At 46.7% G+C, this 26,564-nt stretch overlaps 1 protein-coding gene across 8 annotated transcripts in view; it reads right to left on the bottom strand.

Annotated features, from left to right (window-relative positions):
* The window catches only part of CCDC7 (coiled-coil domain containing 7), a 347,366-nt gene that overhangs the window by 173,499 nt on the left and 147,303 nt on the right, over positions 1-26,564 (bottom strand). For all 8 annotated transcript variants that reach the window (XM_075922671.1, XM_075922670.1, XM_075922665.1 and 5 more), the window contains one exon: positions 3,499-3,577. In XM_075922671.1, the coding sequence (XP_075778786.1) occupies positions 3,499-3,577 (79 nt within the window). The remainder of the gene's footprint in view (positions 1-3,498; positions 3,578-26,564) is intronic.

Genomic DNA, 26,564 nt, shown 5'->3' with positions numbered 1-26,564 from the left:
CCAGCTCCACTGAATTCTGGGGGTGTCAGTCCCTTCCCATCCTTTTTGAGGACTCTGGGCTGGAGATACCTGTTATCAACCTCCCAGAGGGCATGGCTGTGGACGAGGAGGACAAGGAGAAGGTGCGGGAGGAAGAGGAGGAAGAAGAGGAGGCCAGCCTAGACATGATTCCCACCAGCCAGGAGGTCATCCTCACCCTGGAGCTGGTACTTCCCTCCCAAGATGTTGTCCAGGGATCAGACAAAGACAGGGAAAGCCCATCAGGCGATTCCATTATTTTCCCTAGACACACATGGGGGAAGGCAGCGGGTGGCAAGGGGTTGTGCACTCCTCGCTCAGCCTTCTTGGCCTGGGGATCACCTATGCACATAGCTGCACATGGAGCACCAGTCCAGAGCACACAGCTGCAATGAAGCTGCCATGCAGGAACCTTGCACTCCTGCTCACAGGGTTCATGAACAGGCCTTCTTTATTCCCAACCCCGTGGTGGGATACCTTCCCACCACAAGCCATCACTACAGAGGATGTGGTCATAGAGACACACACACAGCAGTGCTGCACACACCACATGGGCATGCCTGCATGCTTGGGGCAGCATCTACTCCCGGGCATGCATCCCTGTAGTGGCACAAACAGACTCCGCCAGCCAGTAGGATTGAGGGAATGTATTGCTTCTCCAAGGATGCAGCACAGCACAGATGTAATCTAGTTACAGGGCCAGGCCTAGGATGCCTCAGCCCCCCTTGAGATGGGGGAGACTGGGCCCCTAAATCCTAGGCCCCCTTGCTTAGGCTGCTTCCTCCATGATTCTGGACAGAAACTACCCTCTCTTTCAGCCCTGTCCCACAGCCAGGGTTTGGACCCCGCCTTCCTCCCTTTGTCTCTCTCCGGAAACAGCAGCTGAATCTGGACGCCAGTTCCGACTTACATACAAATTCAACTTAAGAACAAACCTACAGTCCCTATCTTGTACGTAACCCGGGAACTGCCTGTAATTCTATATATATATATATATATATATATATATATATATATATATATACACACATTATGCAGGCTGCTCCGGGGAGAAAGGACTACCCCAGCCCTCTCTCATTGGAGTAGCTTAGGGCCTAGTGAGAAGCATTTCTCTGTGACTGGTGCAGTTCCAGAGGGCACAGCTGGGGGATGAATGCATGTCCCCCAGCTGAGGTAGGCCCAGGTTTGTCTGCCCCTTGCATGCCCCTGGCAGAGTGAGGAATGCAGCAAATTGTGCACTTTCCCCTCATTCCCTAACTAAGGGTAACAGCCAGCAATATTCCCATATGAATCAGAAGGAGAGCTTCAGCCCCTCCCACCCTCTCTAAAGGGCACCTGGGAGATGGGAAGCTCAGGCAGTCCTGAACAGGGGATGGTGGGGCTTGGGGGGGAATGCCCTCAGTAAGCCCCTTTCACCTGCCTAGTGATTCTGACTCTTTTTTCAATATAGTTTTCTGAGAAGCAATCCTATTCCAGGCACATCCCATTTTCCTGGTACAATGAAACCTTACCTTGCTTTAAGTAATAATAAGAGGAAGCTGCATACCAAATTTGGTGGTCCTAGCTCTTACCGTTTAGGAGGAGTTGAACAAACAGACATACAGAAACACAAACTCTCTCAAATATATCGTAGAAGGTAAAAATTCACTCACACATGCCAAAGGAGTGCTGCTTTAACCTCTGCTCTCAAGGTTGGCTGTTGGTATAGTGGCTTTGCAAAGAGGCCTCTCCAACATCCCATACCCAACAGTCAAAGGGCTCATCTAGACTACGCTAACGTGTTGAAAGAGGATATCACTTTTGAAAGTGGAGCTTTCGAAAGTGAAAGTAGTTTAGACATGGCTTTTTCAGGGAACCTCCCCTCCTTTTTCAAAAAGCCTCTCTTCCTCAAAAAATTAGGTTTATGCGGCTTTTTAAAAAAACAGGGGGTTCGCCGAAAAAGCTGCGGAATTTGCATATCCTCTTTCAACACTTTAGCATAGTCTAGATGAGCCCATACAGACTAGAGCTCATGGGGCTATAACATAAATGTTACAGTACTTGATTAGAGAGACACAGTGGCCCAAAATACCCATCCAGGGAGTGGAATGATAGTGAATGAATTTCAGAATAGACTAGAAAGAATTTAATTGAAAATATGCTTGGAGCCTCAACAAAGCCCAACTATTTGGGCTTAATATAAAAAGAAGTAAATTTCACCCACAAAGAAATTAAATATACACACATTCTTTACAAAAACACTTAGAAGTAATTCTCTATATCTTACGTTGTACATACCTACATTAAAATGAATGAGGCTGTGTCTAGACTGCAGGGTTTTTTCAAAAAAAGTAGCCCCGGCCCATCACAACACAGCCAGTCCCGCCCTAGTGAGGCTCTGCTCCTCCACGCCCCGCTCGGTGCGTCTCCTGCCGAGGCACAGCTTGGCTGTTTTTTAAAATGGTGCTGCAACGCCAAGCCGCGCATGACCCCGCCCTCTCCGGCTCGCTGTACGTGACCCCGGCCCTGGTGCAGCCCCGGCTCCTCCCAGCACTGCCACCTGGGCTGACAGCTTCCTTTCTCCAGCCAGGGTCAGCTTGCTGGCCTCCTCGCTGGAATCCCTCGGCCCATTGGGGTCTTCTGGCGGGGCCGCCAGTGCTGGCAGCACCCCTACTAGCTCCAGTGCAGAGCACACGCCTATGCTTTCCCTCTGTCCCGGGCTGGCAGAGTGGGGCCCCAGAAAGCGTGGTGCCCTTTGAGACTTCATACTCCACGTATGCCTAAGGACGGGCCTGTTGGCGGCCTGTAGCAGACACAAACCACAATATCACTGCTGTTGCTTACACCTCTAAACTTGACCCAGAGACTCTCAACAGGCTTTTCTCCTTCTGTATACTGGAGTTCTGAACAATCATAGCGCTCTCTTACATACAGTGCAACTCCTCCTCCTTTTCTCCCTTGCCTGTTCTTCCTGAACAGTTTATATCCTTCCATGACAGCGCTCCAGTCATGAAAGTCATCCCACCAAGTCTCTGTTATCTCAAACAAATCATAGTTCGTGAACTAGGCCAGAGCCTCCAATTCTTCCTGTTTGTTACCCAGGCTTCTCGCATTGGTGTACAAACACCTTAGATAACCAGTTGATCACCCAACCCTCTGCATTTGAATCATGGGTCCTCCTTTGTTGCTCGTTCCTCTTTGCAGTCCTTCCTGATATCTGAGAAAAAAAGCACAAACGCCTCTTGCGCTAAAATGGCCCCTAATTAATTATGCAAATGAAGCGTGGCCACATGCTAAGCCACGCTTCATTTGCATAGGCTTTTGCACAAGAGAGGTGCAGTGTAGATGTAGCCTATTGGTAATGCAAGGGAAAATCCTTTGCCACTGATACTCTAGATGTGCACACACCTGGAGTGGATGGACATATGCATTCAAAGAACAACTGTAACCCTAAAAATAGATACTATATGCAGTATTGAGACAGTGATGAATATCTATTACCTGAGCTTTAATTAAATCTTTCATTTTCTGATTTTCACTTCCTTTTTTAGACTGAATAAAAGAAACTCTCCTTGCTTCCCTGTAAATAACAACATATGTTCATATTAGCAATGTTTAATACTGAAGCTATTGATAATGCAGACAATCTAAGAACTTTGATAACCAAATGTTCACTCTAAAAAGTGAGCTTAGATTCCAATTTCATTCTTCTTATTCCAAGTTATAAATAGAGCAATAACTTGAGAAGCAATTTTAATTCTGCAGAGATGAAAATTCAAAGCCATTCAAATAAACTAATGTTAATTACCAAATAGAAGTAACTCCTCTAGTACATACATTTTTGTGATATGCATGCCCTGGAACAGTAGCTCAGAACTTTCTTTATAGCAATGTCCCACGTGGCCATCCACAGTAAGACTGATCCAAATATTAAGACTGAACCTATGTCTACACTTTGAACTGAAGGTGTAATTTCCAGCTCCAAGAGACTTACCTATGCTGGCTCTGATTAAGCTAACACACTAAAAACAAGAGTGTAGACAGCTGTGCAAATAGGAAATACTGGTCACCCCAAATACAATACCATTGAAGATGCTAGGCACTTCCTTGTGACAGCTAGCTGCATCCTACATCTCTGCTATTTGTGCATTCTGGCTATATTAAATTTTTAGCCCACTGGGGTACAGCTAGACTGTGGGAGGGAGGGAGGAAGGGAGGGATACCTCCAGTATCCCCAAAAAACCTCTGCTGCATCCAGGGAGCGCATTTGCACTTCCACTTTTTTTTGTGGAAGTGCAAACATGCTCTTTCGGAAGCTCCTGCATTCCTTGTTCCATGAGAAAGAAGGGGGCTTCTGAAAGAGGGTTTTTTTTCTGACATTTGGCCCAGTTTAGATGGGCCAAATGTCGGAAAAGCCTCTTCCAACAAAATGATCGGAAAAAGCTATGCAAAATGCGACACAAAATTGTAGTCTAGCCATATCCTAGGTGAATCAGAGTTAATACAGATATGTTTTCTTGAGCTGGGAATTTTAGCTCTAGTTCAAAGTATGCACATACCATATAAGTATATAAAGAAATGCAACTCCATCACCTTTCATTTACTTTTGCCACAAATCAAGACCAACAGTAAATTCTAAATACTAGTAAAGAAAGATAAAAAGTAGGAATACATGCAGATAAATACAGATCTCCTTCACATATGTTTTGTATGAATCCTCATTTCAGCAACTTTAACTAGCAGTGCAAACCTCAAAGAAAGAAGGAGCTGGAGCATACTTGAGACTGTACACTACATTAATGCATTAGACATCAGTTCTAGTCACCAACTCAAGTTGTAAACAAGTACAAACAGAATGCCAAGTAGCAGCTTCTGTTATCTCCTAGATGGACACATTTCTCAGACATGTAGCAGAAATTGCTTCAGATTTTATATAATGTAAATCTAATGGATGTTAGGAATAATTAAAAAAGGGATATAGAATAAGATGGAGAATATCTTATTGCCCTTATATAAATCCATGGTACGCCCACATCTGGAATACTATGTACAGACTAGCCAATTAGCCCATCATAAGATGAGATTTTCAGGTCTCTCCTCCATGTCGGTCTTCTCTCCTGAGCCTCCGGTCTCTTTCTCTCTCTCTCCTCCTCCTATTGCCACCCCCTCTTTCTCTCAGCTCTCCTCCGCCTTCTGACTTTCTCTCCATCTCTTTCTTTCTCTTCTCCCCCACCTGCCTCTCACTCCCACTTTCTCTTCTCCTCCTCCTCCTGCCTCTCACTCTCTCTCCTCTCTCCTCTGTCTCCATTGGGGATGCATGAGCGGGGCGGGCAGCACCCCAGGTGCACATGCCCGGGTGAGTCCGGCTCCCCACCAGCCAGTTCCTCCTCCTAATTTCCCACGGCCAACCTTGCTGCCCCCGACTCCCACCCCCAACCAGCTTTGCTTCCCACCAGCCGCCCCTTCCCCATTCTCCCTTGGCCAGCTACGCTGCCTCTGACCCCCCCCCCCCATTTTTGCTTCCCCCGCAGCCAGCCCCACTCCAATCCCAGCCGGTCCCTCCCCCATCCCGCCCCCAATCAAGGGTGTCTAGTTATTTTTACACCCTACTCCAATGACATACACGGCCAGGGGGTGGGGCCATGTATGTCACTACCCCGCCCCCATTCCCCTCCCGCCATGGTGCTCGGCTGAGTTCTACACCACTCAGTTGGGCCACCATGGGGGAGCAAGTGGCGCAAGCGGCCATTTGGGCTCCCCCACGGTGGCCCAGCTGAGTGCACAGCACTCAGCCAAGCGCCACGGCGGGAGGAGAGGGAAAGTGGGGCAGTGGCGTACACGGCCGGGCCCCACCCCCTGGCCGTGTACGTCACCACCTCGCCCCCCTTCCCCTTCCACTGTAGTGCTTGCCTGAGTGCTGCGCCGCTCAGCTGGGCCGCGACAGGGGACCAAGCGGCGGCAAGAGGCCATTTGCGGTCCGCGCTCCCCATGCAGCACGGGTGTACTGCATGGGGAGTGTGGACCCCAAATGGCCTCTTGCTGCTGCTTGCTCCCCCGCCACGGCCCAGCTGAATGGCACAGAACTCAGCCGAGAACCATGGCGGAAGGCAGGAACTCACAGACATTGGGCTACTATATATATGATGTGGTCTCCTCATCTCAAAAAAGAGATACTGGCATTAGAAAAGGTTCAGAGAAGGACAACTAAAATTATTAGGGGTTTGGAACAGGTCCCATATGAGGAGGGATTAAAGAGACTGGGTCTTTTCAGGTTGGAACGAGGAGACTAAGGAGGGATATGATAGAGGTATATAAAATCATGAGTGGTTTGGAGAAAGTAAATAAGGAAAAGTTGTTTACTTGTTCCTGTAATATAAGAACTAGGGGCCACCAAATGAAACTAATGGGCAGCAGGTTTAAAACAAATAAAAAGAAGGTTTTCTTCACACACTGCATAGTCAATCTGTGGAACTCCTTGCCTGAGGAGGTTGTGAAGGCTAGGACTATAACAGGGTTTAAAAGAGAACTAGATAAATTCATGGAGGTTAAGTCCATTAATGGCTATTAGTCAGTATGGATAAGGAATGGTGACTCTAGCCTTTGTTTGTCAGATGGTGGAGATGGATGGCAGGAGAGAGAACGTTTGATCATTACCTGTTCGATTCACTGCCTCTGGGACACCTGGCATTGGCCACTGTCGGCAGACGGTACTGGGTTGGATGGACCTTTGGTCTGACCCAGTATAGCCATTCTTATGTTTTTATGTTCTTATTCCAAGGCTTTCTGATAGAGAAACTTACACAATCATGAGTGTAGTGATAGAAATACAGGACTATGTAGCACTTTAAAGACTAACAAGATGGTTTATTAGATGATGAGCTTTCGTGGGCCAGACCCACTTCCTCAGACCAAATAGTAGAAGAAAATTGTCACAACCTGTCACATTACCGAATTGGAGGGAAGCAGCCAGATCGCTGCTGCACCCCTAGGTGGGGGTGTTGGCCCCAGAAACTGGTATAGGGGGGAGCCATGTGGGGTATTGAATGGAAGCTTATTGTTTGTTGATCCTGTGTACACTGTTTATGTGAGTATATAATGTCTGTGTGTGTAGATAGGAATCTGTGTGGAAGCTGAATATTTCTTGGAATGTGGTTAAGCATTGCTATGGACAGGCTGAGTAGCGAAGCCCTGTGGAACAATGGCACTTGATGGGCCAAAGACACACCTAAAGCAGGAGGGCGGAGACCCAAGAGCTGCCAGCAGAGAGAGGCTGAGGACCAGGTGACCGGCTGAGACCAGAAGAGGCCAGGAAGGGGGTATAAAGAGGCCATGTGGTCGATGCCATTTTGTTCTCAGCTCAGCACTTCATCCCAGAGGCAGCACTGCAGGGATTGAAGAGCCCGGAAGACCTGTGAACCCATCCTGATCGTAGGATGTGCAATAAGAACTTTTAAACCAGCAGCTGCAACATCTCTGCTAGAGCCTGCATCGAGAACTGGGAGATTCGATGCATGTAACGTACTGTACTTTAATAACCTTACTCTCATGCTTTTCTTTCCTGTAATAATAAGCCTTTAGATATAGATTCTAAAGGATTGGCCCAGCGTGATTTGTGGGTAAGGTCCAGAGGGTAAATTGACCAGGGATCTGTGGCTGGTTTCTTGGAACCGGACAGAACTTGTTCGGGGTAGGTGGGATTGGGTGCTAGGACCCCCCACCTGTGTATTGGCCCGGGGCCATCTGGGGCACGGATATTGCGGGGGTGTCGGAGGGGTTTTGCTCGGGAGGCTTCATGCAGGTTGCTGAAGCGCTCTGTGGGACTGGTTTGTGGCCTGTTTGGAGAGGTCACCAGTCAAGGGGGCTGTAAGAAGCCCTGGATTTGAGCAATTCGCCCTGAGCGGACGCCCTCAGCTGTGCCCAGACACGGCCCGGTCTGTCACACAACCATATATACCAAAGGATACAATTAAAAAAAATGAACACATATGAAAAGGACAAATCAAATTTCAGAACAGAAGGGGGATGGGGGGGGGAAGGTAAATGTCTGTGAGCTAATATTAGAGGTGATAATTGGGGAAGCTATCTTTATAATGGGTAAGATAATTAGATTGTTTATTCAGACTCAGGTTTAAAGTGTCGAATTTAAGCATGAATAACAGTTCAGAAGATTCTCTTTCAAGTGCAGTCTTAAAAGGCTTTTGAAGCAGGATGCAGGTAATTAAGTCGTTGAGTGTAAATATGCATCAGACTGCTTTCACTGGATCTATCATATACTACAAGAGGTTGAGAGTATTTGTAAACTGATTAGTTTTGATACCTAGATTACACAGTCTGGCTTTTTTTGGCAGTCAGAGGCTCAGGGCTCTGTGCACGGAGCTGACTGACTGGACGGGGCTGATGAATCACGTGGGAAGCTGTTCTGCCCTGCAGCTTAGAGAGAATACTGCTTACCACCAGGAGAAACATCATCTTGCCTGTTCTTCAGGAAGAGGACACTCCAAGGAGAAGCTACGCCAAGGAGAAGCACAGAAGCTACTCATTGCCCTGCAGCTCCGGATATGGACAAAACCGGAGGCACCTCTCCGAGGATATGAGACCTGACTACAACTGATCACCCTGCCGCCCTAGAGGATGTTTCAAGAGATGACCTCCCCATGACTCAGAATCCTGAAGCCTCACAAGGGCCTGCCAGATGACGAGGTACTTTGGCCTGTGAGTCCAGCCTCCTCTTCAGAGCAACCTTGTTTCTCCATGATTCCATGCCATGAGAATTGCTCAGCGAGACCTTGGACATGCTGGAAGATCATCCAGGCAAGAAAGCAGATTCCTTGACTTTGACTTCCCAATCCCTGCATGTCTCCTCCTCTGCTCTGAATGCTTCCCCTTCTGAGGAGTCTGGACCCATGGGGTCCTGAGTAAGCACACCTGGAAGGCTTACAACAAACAAGTTGACTTCTGCTAAATATACTGCAATCAGCTCTTCGAGACACATTAAAAAGTGCAAATACCACTAGACAACCAGTGCAGGGCCCCCGAGCAAGAGCAATTTCCCCACCTACCCCAGTTCAGTGGATCTCTACCATACACATCAATGATGCTCCAGCTTTGGCACTCCGTGGAATCACAAGACCACCAGGAGATACAACTGCCGGCTGAGGAAGAGTCAACTTCCTTCCCATGGAGCTAACAGACTGGACAGTAATGCAGAAAGAATCAGTCCCATTTCCAGAATCCTCACACTGGACTCCATGGTAAAAAGGATCACCATTTCAACCCTCATCAACAACCTCTCTGATCACCTCAGCATGTACCTCATGAACACCAAGCAAGGAATAGATATTAGGCAGGTAAGCACTCCCCCACAGCAAGCTCTCCCGTTGGACGAACTGGCCCCACTTCCCAGGCACCTAGCAAGTTCAGATTGCAGAAGGAGCATTACGCAGCCCTTAGGTCCTGCAGCAGATCCCTACCCTGAGGAAGTCCAATGCTTCCACAGCGGTCACCCAGAAGGACCTTGACCACTCCCACATCTCAATGAGAGTACCCCAGCAAGATACTCCCTGCAAGAGGACCAGTGCAGACACCAGCACCTCCAGGGATGACCACAACCAGCTCAGTCCCAGCATCCGACCTCCCAGGACACCTTTCCAATGGATATGAACCAGCACTGACCCAGAGACACCGAACGAGTTTCCTTCCACAATACCTAGGTTCCTGCTTCAGGACCCAGTGGAGCATCAGTTTTATCTCTATGGCCCCTTCCCAGCCTGATCCTGAGGAGACTGGACAACATGAGGAGAGGCATCCCCAAGCAAGGGCTGCCAACTCGTGGCAACTCTTCTGGACAGATAAACTGACCAAAGCAGGTACTTCTACAGACTTCAAATCCATGCTAGACTCATCACCCAACTGTCCACAGAAGCCATGTCCAGGAGGAGTGATCAACAGGAGGATGCACGGCTCCCTTGAAGACTCCTAGCACCAAGACAAGAGAAGACAGGAGAGGGGATGCTGGCTGTCACAACAACCCAGATGCCTTGACCTGGATACAGAGTGAACCATCCCTATGTCATGTGGGAGATCCTCAACAGGACACCATCTTACTGTGCTATTCTGCCCAAGACACTCCACACATACTTCAAGGACATTTTCTACAGTGAGGCCTGTTCTGGTACACCATACCCAGAGTGCCTTTACCAGATGCCTCAAGTCAATCTCACAGACAACCTAGAAAGGGACTTCACCCTAAAGAAAGTCCATTCAAAACTGACAAGGACCACAAACACTGTCTCCAGGAAAGACGGTATTAGGTACCAACCCCACAAAGACACTTGACCCAGGCTTTCTGGTGCTCGCCACCATCTCCAACTGCTGCAAGTGGTTTGGCCACATTTGCGGCTCTTGGAAATCATCCATGATGGTCCTCATCCACAAGAAGGGCAATCAAGACAACCTAGGCAACCGGAGGCCCATTTCTTTGTGTTCTATCATTTACAAATTCTACGCCAGCTGTCTTGCAGCAAGGATCACAGACTGGGCAATGTGCAAAGGCACCATCAGCTCGATGCAAAAAGGCTTCATGTCCTGCAAGGGGTGCTATGATCATAACTTTGTCCAACAGATGGCCATCCAGGAGGCCAGGAGCTCTCGCAGGCAGTGTGCCATAGCCTGGCTCAACCTGGCCAACATCTTCAGCTCCATCCCACATCATCACATCTTCAACACCCTCACAGAGTTCGGGATGCCCAACACTTTCCTCCAGCTGCTCCATGACCTCTACAAAGACTGCACCACCACCATTGGCTCCATGGATGGAGAGACAGCTGCCATCCACATCCACCATATGTGAAGCATGGCTTCCCTCTCAGCCTCACTGTATTCATCTTGGCCATGGAATTGTTCCTGTGTGCCATTTCCTGCAGCCCAGTCAGGTTCGACCTCCATATTGATGTTGTGGCCAACGAGGACAACCTGGTCCTGATCACTGATAGTTTGGAGGGCCACCTGCAGATGCTAAATGTCACTAGCCAGGCTGCCGAATGGATGGGCCTTTGCTTTAACACCAGAAAGTGCACCTCTCTTCACATGGGAAAAGGCATCAAGAACCTGGTGAGACCTCCAGATTGAGATAGAGTCCATGATCTCTCTTGAGGAAGGGCAACATTACCAGCACCTGGGAACCCCTATAGGAGTCTGAATCCAGCAGATACCCAAAGAAACCATTGCTGAGATTCCACAAGATGTGACCCTCCCAGACAACTTCCTGCTTGCCCCTGGCAGAAGATCAACACACTCAACACCTTCCTTCTCCCTCACATCTCCTTTATCCTCAAGGGCTTGGCCATGGCCAAGGTACCCCTGAACAAGGCAGATAGCACCACATGACAGCTCATCGGGAAGTGGCTCTATCTCTCCCAGAGGGCCAGCATGGACATTATTTACATCTCTCACAGGCAAGAGAGTGCCAATGTACCATGCATGAAAGACCTGTGCAAAGAAGCGATGGTCACCCATGCCTTCCATTTCCTAATGTGCCTGGACCCCAACGTATGGGACATCATAGAGAGCACCATGCAAGGGATGGTAAGGAAACATACTGCCAGAGCCCTCGCTACGCATGACATTGCTACCTACCTGAGTGGCTCCTTAGAAGTTAAATTCGGGAGAGAAAGGGAACACTTGTCACTGTGGTCCCATGTCCACAACACTTCGTGCTGCCTAGAGTAGAGAATTGGCTGCCATTGGATGTTGTGCGAAGAGTGCTGTGAGCTGGGATTCCTGATACCATGCATGAAGACCTTGGAGCACACCATCATCACTTTGCCCACCAGGACTATGCTCAAGAGGACCCTAAGAGATTCCATCTGCAGCCACTACATGGAGAACCTGAAGAAGCCAGATGAAGGGAAAATGTTCGAGGTGACCAGCAAGTGAGACACACCCGCATTGCAGACTGGCAGTTCATCCACAGGCCCAACTCAACTTCATCCCCTGAACAGGGCCATACACCATGGAGACTGTGACAAGAGGTACAAGAGGTGTGGATTCAGCAATGAGACCCTGCTCCACATCCTGTGCAGCTGCCAGATCCACTCCAGGGCCTAGCAAGTCCACCACAATGTCATCCAGGACCAGTTCATCAAAGTACTCCTGACAACCCCGGGCAGCAAAACTCTGTCGTTCCAGGAACAAACAGCTTGCTGAGACTGGACATCATGATAACTGTGATGGGGAGCGCGTACCCCGCACTGAAGAGGGGGAGCTAAGAATTTGTGCTCAGTCAGGGCAGACTCCCAGAGGGGAAGGAGCTTAGGCCAGAGCTTCTGAGCTGCTCCTGCAGCAGCCGCCACCGCCACCACCACTGGAACAGCAACCTTGGCAGCAGCTGCCACAGCCACAGCTGCCCCAGGAGCAGCAACCCCAGCAGCAGCAGCAGCCGCCGCGGCCACAGCCGCCCTAGGTCAGCGACCCCGGTGGCAGCAGCTGCCACATCCAGCCCCGAGCAACCGCAGCAGCAGCCACTTCAGCCACAGCCCCAACCAGGGAGGACATCCATGAGGGTCAGATACATCGAGCAATGCCCCAAGAGCTGAGCAGTGCACTAGGGATGGTAGGAAGCGGCATGGCAGAGGACTGTCCTCCGGGAGGTCAGAGTGCTTCGGCCAGCATCCCCACTGAGCAGGCAGTGAAATCCTACACTGCCAACAGGGCCGTAAGCTGGGACGCAGTGGAGTGGCAGGGCCGGGTCCCCCTACTTCCCCATCCCCCGGTACCCTACTCCCATAGGGTATGTCTACACTACCCCACTAGTTCGAACTAGCGGGGGTAATGTAGTCATCCGCAATTGCAAATGAAGCCCGGGATTTGAATTTCCCGGGCTTCATTTGCATGAAGCCGGCCGGCGCCATTTTTAAATGCCGGCTAGTTCGAACCCCGGGCCGCGCGGCACGGAGTAGCTAGTTCGGATTAGGCTTCTAATCCGAACTAGCTGTACTCCTCGTAGAATGAGGCACTATGCCTGCATCATGAAGTAGCTGGTGGTCTCTGATGCCATTAGGTGATCCTGCTCTATCTACATAGAGCATGTCATGGGCCACCACCAGCACCAGGAGGAGTGACAGACTGCCCACGAGAGATGCAACCAAGGAGTCACCCGCCTCCACTAGTGATGCAGATCACTCACCCTTCTACACTGGACTTCCTGAATGGACTGCCCACCCAACAGACACCCAAGAGACCCACGAGATTCATGATGAGAAACATGAGAAGGGAATACTCCCTTCCTGACAGACTATATACTTTTTCCATAAAGACACACGAGATCGCCCACCAAAAACAGACTCAGTCAGGAACATCGCCCATTTCTTTCCCTACAGACTATATTTCTCCCCACAGCTACCATTTGAGACCATAACGAGGGACACTGCAAACAATGGAAGCCATCAATGAGGGATACAGTCAAGGAAAGCACCCACCACTTTCCCTGATAGACTATGGACTTTGCTATCAAAGAGACACACAAGGTCACCCACCTAGGAGGGACACAGATGAGTGCATCACCCACTTATTTCCTCTGCAGGGATTGTATCTTTCCACGAGTGCCAGAGGAGACCATCAATGGATGCCATTTCCTTCCCTGACAGACTATGTTTCTTGTTACAGGAAAACCACTGAACTGAAGAGGACCTAGGGACACATCTCACTGTGGGGCATACCACACCCCCTCGTTTCATGAGGCATAAAGGATCTGCCGATGAAGTGTTCTGGGGTTGGCAGATCCCCATCTAGACTGCCATGCTGTGCTGACAATCAGCTGATCGGTACAGCACGGCAACCATTTTGATTTAAATGAAGTAGCAATTATTTAAATCGCTGCTTCATTTCCCTTTGCCATCCTGCCTAATCTACATGGCTCCGTCGACGGAGCTATGTAGTTTAGACACACCCTTATAAGAGTAGCTTTAAAAGCTCACCCACCTTCATCTGGGACAAGGTGGGTTATGCTTATTGCTTTTAATATGTTATGCTTTCTTGTTTCCCCTTAACCCACCCTTGACTTCTGGATTCACTTTCCCTTTTCTTAACTTGCACATGTCATAACTTTCTTTGAAAACATTCACTTCAATAAAACTTTTCATTCTATGATTAAGATAAGGAGCATGAGTTAAATTAGTGAATATATACTAACAGGACCTCAAGTTCCTGTCCTCTCCCCACCCCCCCACCCCCACCCCCAGATTCCCTGAGAGCGCAGGAACACAGTGCATTTGTTACATTTTTAAAGTTTTCTTCTAAATCATAGTTGTAACTTTATTTTGACTATTAAATTATGAAGCACAATTATATTTACTATGGAAAAACCTAGAGGATCCATAATATGACTGTGCAAACAGAGTAAAAGATAGTTCCCTGTCTTAAGGAGCTTACATTGAACTATCCAAAGGATGGGGAGTAGAGACATAAAAGTAAACTTCATAATGGTTTGCCAGTGTTATGTTTGTTCCACAATTTTTGTGCTTGAGGACATTTTTTAATAGTTTTCAGTGGATTTTTCATTAAATGCATTATAGGACAGGAATAGGTGAAGAGAAGGAAAGGAGAGAAAAACAAAGGAAACATAGTATAAGACCTGGTTTACACTATGGGGTTAGGTCACAGTTAGGTCAATTTTTAAAACCAATGACTCCATACCACTAAGCCCCTCCTGCCAACTTTAAGGATGGTAAAAGTCAATTTCTGTACTCCTCCTTAACAAAAGGAATTGCATTAACTTCGACCTTGTGTGGTTGACTTTGTGATTGACATTCTTGGATGGCAGGAAGTGTTCCACAGTGCTCCAGTGTGACCACTCTCACCAGCACTTTCAAATCTACAGTTCTCCCAGGTACACAGGGAAAGCTCAGGTTAGCCTGGCAACCATGGTGAGCCCAACAGCACACCTCAGCAGCACACTTGACCATTAAAGTTCAGGGTTGCAAACAAGCTCCAGCATAGAGGGTTCAGGAGATACTGGATCAGACTGCTTTGGCTGTGTCTACTCTGCAGAGCTTTTTCAGAAAAATGATATTTAAATCCCGGGCTTCATTTGCAAGTTCAAATGCCTACATTAACCACCCTAGTTCGAACTAGGGGGCTAGTGTAGACATACCCTGAGATAGATAGGTATAAACCCAACAAAACCCTCATTCATGTGAAGGAGAAAGACACTCCTCATATTCCCCTCATACAACAGAGCCTGGGGAGCCAGGCTAGTATACCTTGTGAGTTCCTGCCCCAGGAGGGAATGGTGGGGAGAGGGGCTGGAGAGCTAGTGCAGGGCCACCCATTGTGGGGGGAGCCCCAAGCCTCATGGACCAGATCCAGGCAAGCTAGGGGCTATATCCAGCCATGGGTGGCTCGTGAGCCTAGGCAAACTAGGCAGTTGCCTAGGGCGCCACCGGCCCGGGCGCCCAATGATGATGTGCCAGGGTGCTCCATGATTATGTCAGTCATTGACTGCCGTGAAGGTGGGGGCGCCGATCGCACCTTCCGCCTAGGGCACCAGCTGCCGCAGCCGGCCTAGGGGCCGCTCCTGCATCCAGCCCTTGGGCTTGTAGGTTCCCCACCCCTGACATAGAGCATGGTGGAAAATGGATGGAGTACAGACACCCAGCAGTGCCACATGAAAATAAAGGAGCAAAGGCAGGCATACCAGAAGACAAGAGGCAAATGGTTAGTTTGCATCAGATCTTCAAACATGTCACCTCTATAAGCAGCTGCATGGGATTCAAAGCAGGGATTCAGCCACTGCCCCAAAACTGTCCGTGGATACCTCCTAGGTGACTCTTCTGGCAGCTATGGGCAACAAAGAGGACATTGTAAATGAGAAGGAGAATGCCCATCAGGCAAGTAGAGAATCAAATCTCACCCAACAGCTAGGACATTTTTTTTAACTTTGGAGCTAATTTCCTCCCAGGACTTATCACTGCTGGACTTGATGGCAGGGAGGGCACTTCTGGAAGAGTTCACATTTGTAATCATGCTACAGTGGGTAAATGTAATTGGGTTTTATTTGTTTGATCTTCCCTGAGAGGTACAGTGGCAGCCATTCTGCCTACACAGCAGAGGTTCATTGGAAAAGTTTGTTAATGTGTCTAGAGATGGAGCAGGAATCCTCCCTACACATCTGTACAAAGCTCTCATTCAGGTACTCTTTAATCCTTCTCAGAACGTTTCTGGGGAGACCTTCCTTATTCTGTCCTCCTGGTATGACACCTTCACATGCCAATCCAGCAGCAGTAAGTGATTTGGCATCATTGTAGCACAAAGCATAGTAACATAAGGTCCAAGTTTCTGGGCCTATTCAGTCTGCATCTTCTCCCCATCATATTCTCTGATTTGAAGACTGATATTATTTAGGGCCCAAAAGCAAACTATTCCACTGTGTAGGAAAGATTTAAAGTATGGCAAGAGACCACCTTGCCTTAACCAAGAGATCTTACATGACCTAAAACTCAAAAAGGAGTCATATAGAAAGTGGAAACTAGGTCAAATTATAAAAGATTAATATAAGTAAATAACACAAGTAAGTAGGGGCAAGAATAGAAAGGTGAAAACACAAAACAAGCTCAGTCTAGCTAAAGACGAAAAGGGTAACATGAAGACATTCTACAAATATATTAGAAGCAAGAGGAAGACCAAGGACAGGGTAGGCCCGTTGCTCAGTGAAGAGGAAAAAACAATGACAGAAAACTTGGAAATGGCAGAGTTGCTTAATGCTTTCTTGTTTCAGTTTTCACCAAGAAGGTTGATGGTGACTGGATGCCTAACATAGTGAATGCTAGTGGGAATGGGGTAGGTTTAGAAGATTAAAATTTAAAAAGAACAAGTTAAAAATTACTTAGAAAATTTAGATGTCTGCAAGTCACCAGGGCCTGATGAAATGCATCCTAGAATACTCAAGAAGCTGATAGAGAAGGTAGCTGAGCCTTTAGCTATCATCTTTGAAAAATCATGGAAGATAGAAGAGATTTCAGAAGACTGGAAAAAGGCAAATATAGTGCCTATCTATAAAAAGGCAAATAAGAACAACCCAGGAAACTACAGACCAGTCAGCTTAACTTCTGTGTCAGGAAAGATATTGGAGCAAATAATTAAGGAATTCATCTGCAAACATCTGGAAGATAATAAGGAGATGGGTAACAGCCAGCATGGATATTTAAAGAATAAATCATACCAAAACAATCTGATAGCTTTCTTTGATAAGGTATCAAGTCTTGTGGATAAGAGTAAAGCAGTGGACGTGGTATATCTAGACTTTAGTAAAACATTTGATACACTCTCACATGACCTTCTTATCAATAAACTAGGGAAATACAACCTACATGGAGCTACTGTAAGGTTGGTGCATAACTGGATGGACACCTCATTTCATGAGGCATACTGGAGCGGTCGACAAAGGCTTCCCTTGTCAACACCGGAGCGTACAGACTACCGCGCTGTGCCAACCATCAGCTGATCGGCACAGCACGGTGGCCATTTTGATGTAAATGAAGTGGTGATTATTTAAATCGCCACTTCATTTTGCTATGTCTAGTAAACTCATCTACATGGCTCCGTCAATGGAACTATGTAGTCTAGATACAACCTATGCTTGCAACAGGATTATTGTTTTGATAATAAAAGTTCTTTCTTTTGTATTAACCTGGTATTGGTTTAGTTCTGTGTCCTGGAAAATCTGTCTGTGGGATTTGCATACCTCTGACTAGCGGATAGCAGCCACAGATTTCAGTTTATATTTTCTCTTTCTTTTTCAAGCTCTTTGTAGAAGAGAGCTTGGGTGCCCTGGGGTTGGTTTCAAGTGTCCACCCCTGTTTGTGGGTTCAAAAGCACTTGATGGTGGCAGTGGATATTATCCCCAAAATCTAGGTTTTTAGGCTTTTGGGGGAAGTTTTATACAAAAGCCTGGAAAGATAAGGTATTGGGGTACTTTTGCAGGCCCCCACTTCTGCATTCATCATAACAGAGTGGGGAATCAGCCTTGACACCATCTGTCAAAGGTTATATACTGCCAAAAAATGGAAGCAGTAAGTGGTGAAAAAGTTTAACCTGTGAGGGTGGCATTGGAATAGGGGAGAGGCTCTCTCAACCATCAACCTGATGTTCAAATTTGCTTGCTGGATTGTTGAGATTGTTGCGAATTACTAGAATCATAGAATCATAGAATCATAGGACTGGAAGGGACCTCGAGAGGTCATCGAGTCCAGCCCCCCACCCTCAAGGCAGGACCAAGCTCCGTCTACACCATCCCTGACAGATGTCTATCTAACCTGTTCTTAAATATCTCCAGAGAGGGAGATTCCACCACCTCCCTTGGCAATTTATTCCAATATTTGACCACCCTGACAGTTAGGAATTTTTCCCTAATGTCCAATCTAAACCTCCCCTGCTGCACTTTAAGCCCATTACTCCTTGTCCTGTCCTCAGTAACCAAGAGGAACAAATTTTCTCCTTCCTCCTTGTGACACCCTTTTAGATATTTGAAAACCGCTATCATGTCCCCCCTTAATCTTCTTTTTTCCAAACTAAACAAGCCCAGTTCATGAAGCCTGGCTTCATAGGTCATGTTCTCTAGGCCTTTAATCATTCTTATCGCTCTTCTCTGTACCCTTTCCAATTTCTCCACATCTTTCTTGAAATGTGGCGCCCAGAACTGGACACAGTACTCCAGCTGAGGCCTAACTAGTGCAGAGTAAGCGGCAGAATGACTTCACGAGTTTTGCTTACAACACACCTGTTGATACAACCTAGAATCATATTTGCTTTTTTTGCAACAGCATCACACTGTTGACTCATATTCAACTTGTGGTCCACTATGACCCCTAGATCCCTTTCCGCCATGCTCCTTCCTAGACAGTCGCTTCCCATCTTGTATGTATGGAACTGATTGTTCCTTCCTAAGTGGAGCACTTTGCATTTCTCTTTATTAAACCTCATCCTGTTTACCTCTGACCATTTCTCTAACTTGCTAAGGTCATTTTGAATTATGTCCCTATCCTCCAAAGAAGTTGCAACCCCACCCAGTTTGGTATCATCTGCAAACTTAATAAGCGTACTCTCTATCCCAATATCTACATCATTGATGAAGATATTGAACAGTACGGGTCCCAAAACAGACCCTTGTGGAACTCCACTTGTTATCCCTTTCCAGCAGGATTTAGCACCGTTAACAACAACTCTCTGACTACGGTTATCCAGCCAATTATGCACCCACCTTATCGTGGCCCTATCTAAGTTATATTTGCCTAGTTTATCAATAAGAATATCATGCGAGACCGTATCAAATGCCTTACTAAAGTCTAGGTATATGACATCCACCGCTTCTCCCTTATCCACAAGGCTCGTTATCCTATCAAAGAAAGCTATCAGATTAGTTTGGCATAACTTGTTCTTCACAAACCCATGCTGGCTATTCCCTATCACTTTATTACCTTCCAAGTGTTTGCATATGATTTCCTTAATTACCTGCTCCATTATCTTCCCTGGGACAGACGTTAAACTGACCGGTCTGTAGTTTCCTGGGTTGTTTTTATTCCCCTTTTTATAGATGGGCACAATATTTGCCCTTTTCCAGTCTTCTGGAATCTCCCCTGTCTGCCATGATTTTTCAAAGATCATAGCTAAAGGCTCAGATACCTCCTCTATCAGCTCCTTGAGTATCCTGGGATGCATTTCATCAGGACCTGGTGACTTGCTGACATCTAACTTTCCTAAGTGATTTGTAACTTGTTCTTTGTGTATCCTATCTTCTAAAATTACCCTCTCTCTGCTTGTATTCACTACGTTAGGCACACCTCCAGACTTCTTGGTGAAGACCGAAACAAAGAAGTCATTGAGCATCTCTGCCATTTCCAAGTTTCCTGTTACTGCTTCTCCCTCCTCACTAAGCAGTGGGCCTACCCTGTCCTTGGTCTTCCTCTTGCTTTTAATGTATTTATAAAAGGTCTTCTTGTTTCCCTTTATGCCTGTAGCTAGTTTATGCCTGTAGCTAGAAGGCTGGTGTCATCGTTGGTTTGTGCCTCTGCCCCGATTTTGTTGATGGTGGTTCTGTCTGCTGTATTGTTGGATGTATTGAGGATATTGAGGCCTAGGATAGGGCTGATATCTGTATTGTCTCCTCTCTAGGTGCAGGGTTCTGAATGCCTAAGGAGAGGAGCTTTGCCCTGAAATCTTTCATTGAGGCTATGTCTAGACTGCAAGCCTCTTTCGAAAGAGGCTTTTTAGAAAGATACTTTCAAAAAAGAGTGTCTAGACTACAACCAGTACTTTCAAAAAAGCAAGCCACTTCTTTAAAAGAGAGCACCCAGGCAGTCTGGATGCTCTCTTTTGAAAAAGCCCTCTTTGCATTCAAGAATGCCTTTTTTTGAAAGAGCACTTTCGAAAAAAGGCATTATTACTCATAAAATGAGGCTTACCGTGGTCAAAAATACCACTGTGTTCTTTTGATTTACTTTCAAAAGAACTCAGCGGCAGTCTAACGCAGGGGAAGTTTTTTAAAAACCCTGTAGTCTAGACACATCCTGAGTGAAGAATTTTGTTAGTGTTTGTCGCAAAAAGTTTTTGACTGTCGAGTGGAAGATCTTCAACTGTCGATTGAATTTTTCTGGGGGAAGAAACGGAGTTAAGCCATGAGGGTCTCCTCGTTACCACTGCTGATGTATTAGGCTGTGCATCTGTGTCAGCAGCATCTTGGGCAGCCTACAGGGCTGTTCTGGAGATCATGTGTCTCTCTGTAATCAGGGTTCTGAACTGTAGTTTCTTTGCCTCAGAATGTCTGAAATAAAGTCATTGAGTTTGGTGTAGTTTCTGTAGTCATATTTACTGAATAGAATGGCATAACTGGCGACCCAGAATTGCAATATGGATGACATGTAAACTTTGAGTCTAAATGAACGAGTCTTTTGCTGTCACGGTCCAATGGTATGGACCTAAATTGTTGCTGCTTATCTGCTGTGCATCTTCTACCACTGGAGAAATATGTATGGGGTGAGTAAAAAGAAACTCAGAGCCCTTGGGTGAAACATAATATTTTTGTCTGCTCTTTCACAAGTAGGTGTGGCTGATGCCAGGGTTTGCCACACCGTTTTCACTGGTTCTATTAATGCTGGGTTACTTGGTAGTGCTATTTTAGAAGATGCTACCAAGTGCAGTATGTCCATGAATTCGTGTTGGTTTTCAATAACTTCCAGGGGGCAATATTTAGCTCAGCAGCTACCCTTTATCTTGAAAGTGTGCAAAATCATCTGTGGTAGTCAGAGTAGAGGGCATAACAGCTTCACCTGGTGGGGCAGGTTTGTTTACATCCAATGGTACGTCCAATGTGTGGTCAGGGTGGTCCCTTTCTAGGGCTTGTTTTCAATGTGGAGATGGGGATTGTGATGGAGGAAAATATTGCAGTGAGTTCTGATGTTTCCAGTTGCATTGGTGTTTCTGCTGAGGTTCCCAAAGGCTCCAGTGCTGCAAATGCAGATATGGCATGGGAGGGCACCCAGGAGTTTACCATACCATGGTGGTATGTTTCCATATTTAGAATATGGTCTAGCAGAGTAGATATAATGATCTGTGTGGGGAGAGTTTTCTGTGGCGTTGGATTGTGCCTCAGTGCTGATCAGGCAGGAGATGAGTTAAGCACCACTGTTGCACCAGTGTAGGTGCCAGATGTTATATCCATTGCTGAGTTCATTTGCTGATTTGGATGTTGTCTGTGCCGGATGGTGCTGCAACTGAGAAGGCAAGCAACTTAAAGCCTGATGCCTCAAAGAGGGGTTTTGAGCATACCACTTTTGTAGCTGTGCTGGCAGTTCCAGAGATGCCCGGTGCATCATGAGTGTTTAAGCACAGTGCCACCACATCTCTGGGCACCAGCCATGACTGAGAGGGCCGTTTCAGTGCTGGAGTTTCCTGAGGTAAAGATGAAGCTCACTTTTTCACAGGCTTTTTATCTCTTTGCATTTTTGGGTCAACAGGCTGTTGACTTGGGTCAGAGGCAGGTCTTAGTGAGTTCTCTAATAAAATGAGCTTGAGACGTAAGTCTCTGTCTCATCGCACTCTGGAGTTCAGTTTTGCGCAGTGCAGGCACTTTTAAGCAACTTGTGCCTCACTAAGGCAACGGACACATTGTGTGTTCATCAGACACCAGAATGGGGTCTTTGCAGGAGGAGCAGTGCTTAAAACCCGGTGAGCCGGGCATGGTGCTGGCTATCTATCTAACCGAGGGATGGGATTAACTGGGAAAAAAACTTTTTTTTCCCCAATGGAACTGCTGACTTCTAACAATTAACTAATTGGGAAATAAAATCTTGGCTGAGAAGGGGAATTACTTATCTAGACACGGAACTAGGTAGGGAACACTGCCAAGCTACCTCTCTGGCCACAGGTGGTAGAGAAGGGACTGAAGAGGAAGAGGGGCTTGTGCATATGCGATGCCTGAAACCTAGGAACACGCAGCTGCAGTCACATGCATACATGGCCTCAGGGACATTGCTCTGAAATCTCTGATTGAAGGCTCGGCAGCAGCACACTGACCTAATGTGGAGCACTGACAGGAGCATCTCTCAAAGAACAATCAGTTTCACACATACAGAATGGGAAGTGACTATCTAGAAAGGAGTACTGCAGAAAGGGATCTAGGGGTCATAGTGGACCAGAAGCTAAATATAAGTCAACAGTGTGACACTGTTGCAAAAAAAGCAAACACGATTCTGAGATGCATTAACGGGAGTGTTGTGAGCAAGACATGAGAAGTCATTCTTCCGCTCTACTCTGCGCTGATTAGGCCTCAGTTGGAGTATGTGACCAGTTCTGGGCACCACATTTCAAGAAAGATAAGGAGAAATTGGAGAAGGTGCAGAGAAGAGCAACAAAAATTATTAAAAGTTTAGAAAACATGAGCTATTAGGGAAGACTGAAATAATTGGGTTTGTTTAGTTTAGAAAGGACTAAGAGGAGACATGATAGCAGTTTTCAAGTACCTAAAAGGGTGTTACAAGGAGGGAGGGAGAAAATTGTTCTCCTTAACCTCTGATGATAGAACAAGAAGCAATGGGCTTTGTCATGATTATGAGAGTTAGCCAGCAGCCTGGGGATTAAGGGCCTAACTACAGCTAGCCAGGTGGAGTGACCAGTAGGAATGTAGGTGGGACTTTCAAACTGGAACAAAGGAATTTGTTTTTTTTTTCCTTTCTCCCTTTTGTCTCTCTGAGTGTGTTCTCTACAGCTACAGAGAGGGACAAGCATGTCTCTCTCTCTCCAAGACACCATTCTTCATTTTCTGTAAGTAGGGTAAAGTTTAGGTAGTTTCATTAGGCTTTATTGTTTTAAGGTTTGGGTATGGGATCTGATGTTTGGGTATGGGATCTGAAGGTTTGGGTATGGGATCTGAACATTAAGAGATGTTTTGGCTTTTCTTTGTAACTAAGTTCTAGGCCCATGGAGTTTCTCCATGGCTTTGTCTACACTGACAAGTTATTCCGGAAAATCAGCCGCTTTTCCGGAAAAACTTGCCAGCTGTCTACACTGGCCACTTGAATTTCCGGAAAATCACTGACGATCGAATGTAAAATCATCAGTGCTTTTCCGGAAAAACTATGCTGCTCCCGTTCGGGCAAAAGTCTTTTTCCGGAAAACTGTTCTGGAAAAGGGCCAGTGTAGACAGAACAGTAGTGTTTTCCGCAAAAAAGCCCCGATCGCGAAAATGAAGATCAGGGCTTTTGTGCGGAAAAGCGCGTCTAGATTGGCCACGGACGCTTTTCTGGGAAAAGTGCTTTTCCGGAAAAGCATCCTGCCAATCTAGACGCGCTTTTCCGAAAATGCTTTTAACAGAAAACTTTTCTATTAAAAGCATTTCCGGAAAATCATGCCAGTGTAGACGTAGCCCATGAGTATATTTTGTTACCTTCTCATCTAGTCATTATGCCTGCAACAGGAATATTGTTGTAATAATAAAAATCTTCTCTTTTCTTTTTATTAACCTGGCATTGGTTACCTGTGTGTCCTGATTTTTATAATAGGGGTGAGATTTCCCAAATGATCTTTCCCCTGATTTCTTTATCAATATTTGGGTGGTGGCAGCAGAAGTTTTATTCCCAAGATCTAGGTTATTAAGATTTTGGGGGAAGTTTTATACCAAAGCCTGGTAGATAAGGCTTTGGGGTACACTTGCTGGCCCCCACTTCTGCATTTATCATGCCAGACTGGGGAAGGAGCCATGACAGGCTTAAATTGCAACAAGGAAGGCTTAGGTTGCACATTAGGAAAAACTTCCTGTCAAGTATGACAACTCTTCTATGAAAACTCGGTGGGTCCTGTGCTTGCCTCAGAGGCTCACAGCAGCCCACAGTTTTTAGGCACCATGCCCAGTGTGAAAACAGGCTCTTTTCTGGCCAGGCCTCATGCACATAGCCTTCCTAGCCCAAGTTTACCTTCCCCTCAAACCAAAAATCCTGCACTATGTGACTTAATATCAGTAAAAACCAGGAGTAAGACACCAGGCAGGTAAGGGTCATACAAAGTTCGCGCCACTCAAGGGCCATCTCACCCTCTCCCCTTCCTCCTCAGCCTGTCACTAGGCAGACTGAATCTGTCAAGCCTATCACAACTAGGCGCGGGAAAGCTCTTGCTCTCTCTATAAAACAGCTTCCCCTCCTGCATGCAGTTGAGGGTTCCCGAACACTTGGAAGGCAGAATATGAGCCAGGTTCTGAGGGCTGATCACCCGAGGACCCCCTCCCGCTCACCGAATCTACCGAATCTTTTGCAGAGCGTGACGAATAACGAATATGTTCTTGTCTCTGTTGTCTCTTGTATGTCTGATAATTGTGAGTATTGCTGTGTAAAGTTAGTTAAAGGGTTGATAAATAATAGTGTTAAGAGTAAGTTAGTTAGAAATTGTTAAATAGTACAGTTAAGAGTTAAATAGATGTTAAACCTTATGAGCGAAATTAATGTAAATATAACTGATAAAAATCCCTGGGGTATTATTGATAATTACTTAGACTTAGAGAAACCCCAGGGCATTTTCCTCTACTGTATTGCAGTTTGTTTGTTGTTACTGTTAATAATTATCTGGCGCCCACGCATGTAAAAAGTTGATAAATAAAAAGTTATAGTTAAAAGCATTTTAATAAAAGTTAAAAATATTAAATACAAGGCTGCCTGTTTCTGCACCTCTCTGGGGCTGGCCACATTCTCGAACCTTCCATTTTACCTCCACACCCAGGGCTTTAATTTGTTGTTTGTTGAGCTCTTTTCATCATTGGCTAGTATATGGTAAAATGGAGAATAAACTAAGTCCTTTTTCCTGAGTGGAAATGGGGAGGTGGGTATTAGAGGGGAAACCTGGGCCCACTCTCTACACCAGATTCCAGCCCAGTGCCCTATGATAGTAGCTACATGTATGAATCCCTGACACCTGTTATAATACAACTCCAAGACCCCAGACTGCTTCCCCACACCCTCCTTCTCTCCAGTTTATCATCCTAATTGTGATCTCCTTTCCTCATACTCCCAGGCTACGTCTACACTGGCCCCTTTTTCGGAAGGGGCATGCTAATTTTGAAAGTGGGAATAGGGAAATCCGTGGGGGATTTAAATATCCCCCGCGGATTTAAATAAACATGTCCGCTGCTTTTTTCCTGGCTTGGGGAAAAGCCGGAAAAAAAGCATCTAGACTGGCCCGATCCTCCGGAATAAAGCCCTATTCCGGAGGATCTCTTATTCCTACTTTGAAGTAGGCTATGAAAGTAGGCATAAGAGATCCTCCGGAATAGGGCTTTATTCCAGAGGATCGCGCCAGTCTGGACACTCTTTTCCAGCTTTTCCCCAAGCCGGAAAAAAAGCGGCGGCCATGTTTATTTAAATCCCGCGGGGGATATTTAAATCCCCCGCGCATTTCCCTATTCCAAAGTTCTAAATTAGCATGGCTATTCCGAAGAAGGGGCCAGTGTAGACGTAGCCATAGGGTTTAACTCTGGAGTGAATTGCCTAATGAGGCAGTGGAATCTCCAACACTGGAGATACTTATGAGCAGGTTAGATAACCATCTATCTGGTATAATCTAGATCAGTGTTTCTCAATGGTGATATGAGTACCCTTAGGCTATGTCTACACTGGCGGGTTCTTGTGCAAGAGAGTGTCCACACAGCCAGAAGCACAGCACAAGAATGATGAGTTCTTGTGCAAGAAAGCATCCACACTGGCGGGATGCCCTTGCACAGGAATGTGGCCCCGGAACCACTTTGCCCATGGCATCTGAAGGCATCTGTGGGCATGCGTCGGATCCCCACTGGGAAATGCGCTTAAAGGGACCCCTGCATGGCTGTTTCCCTGTGGCTGCATTCTTAGGCACCTCCTTGAGGGACTGAGAGCCACAGCCACACCCGCAAAAGCTCGCCTTGAGATGCTGGGCACCACAGCCCCTGGCAAGTGCCCCTGGGCACCCTCTCCCCCCTCCCCGTTATAGCCATGGAGCCAGAGGAGGATCCCGGGCAACAGCGTCCCCTCACTGCCATCATCGAGGCCATGGAGCAGCTG

The sequence above is a fragment of the Pelodiscus sinensis genome, chromosome 2 (assembly GCF_049634645.1).
Source record: "Pelodiscus sinensis isolate JC-2024 chromosome 2, ASM4963464v1, whole genome shotgun sequence".
In the NCBI taxonomy this organism is placed as follows: Eukaryota; Metazoa; Chordata; order Testudines; family Trionychidae; genus Pelodiscus; species Pelodiscus sinensis.
This window is presented reverse-complemented; position numbering and strand designations above follow the sequence as displayed.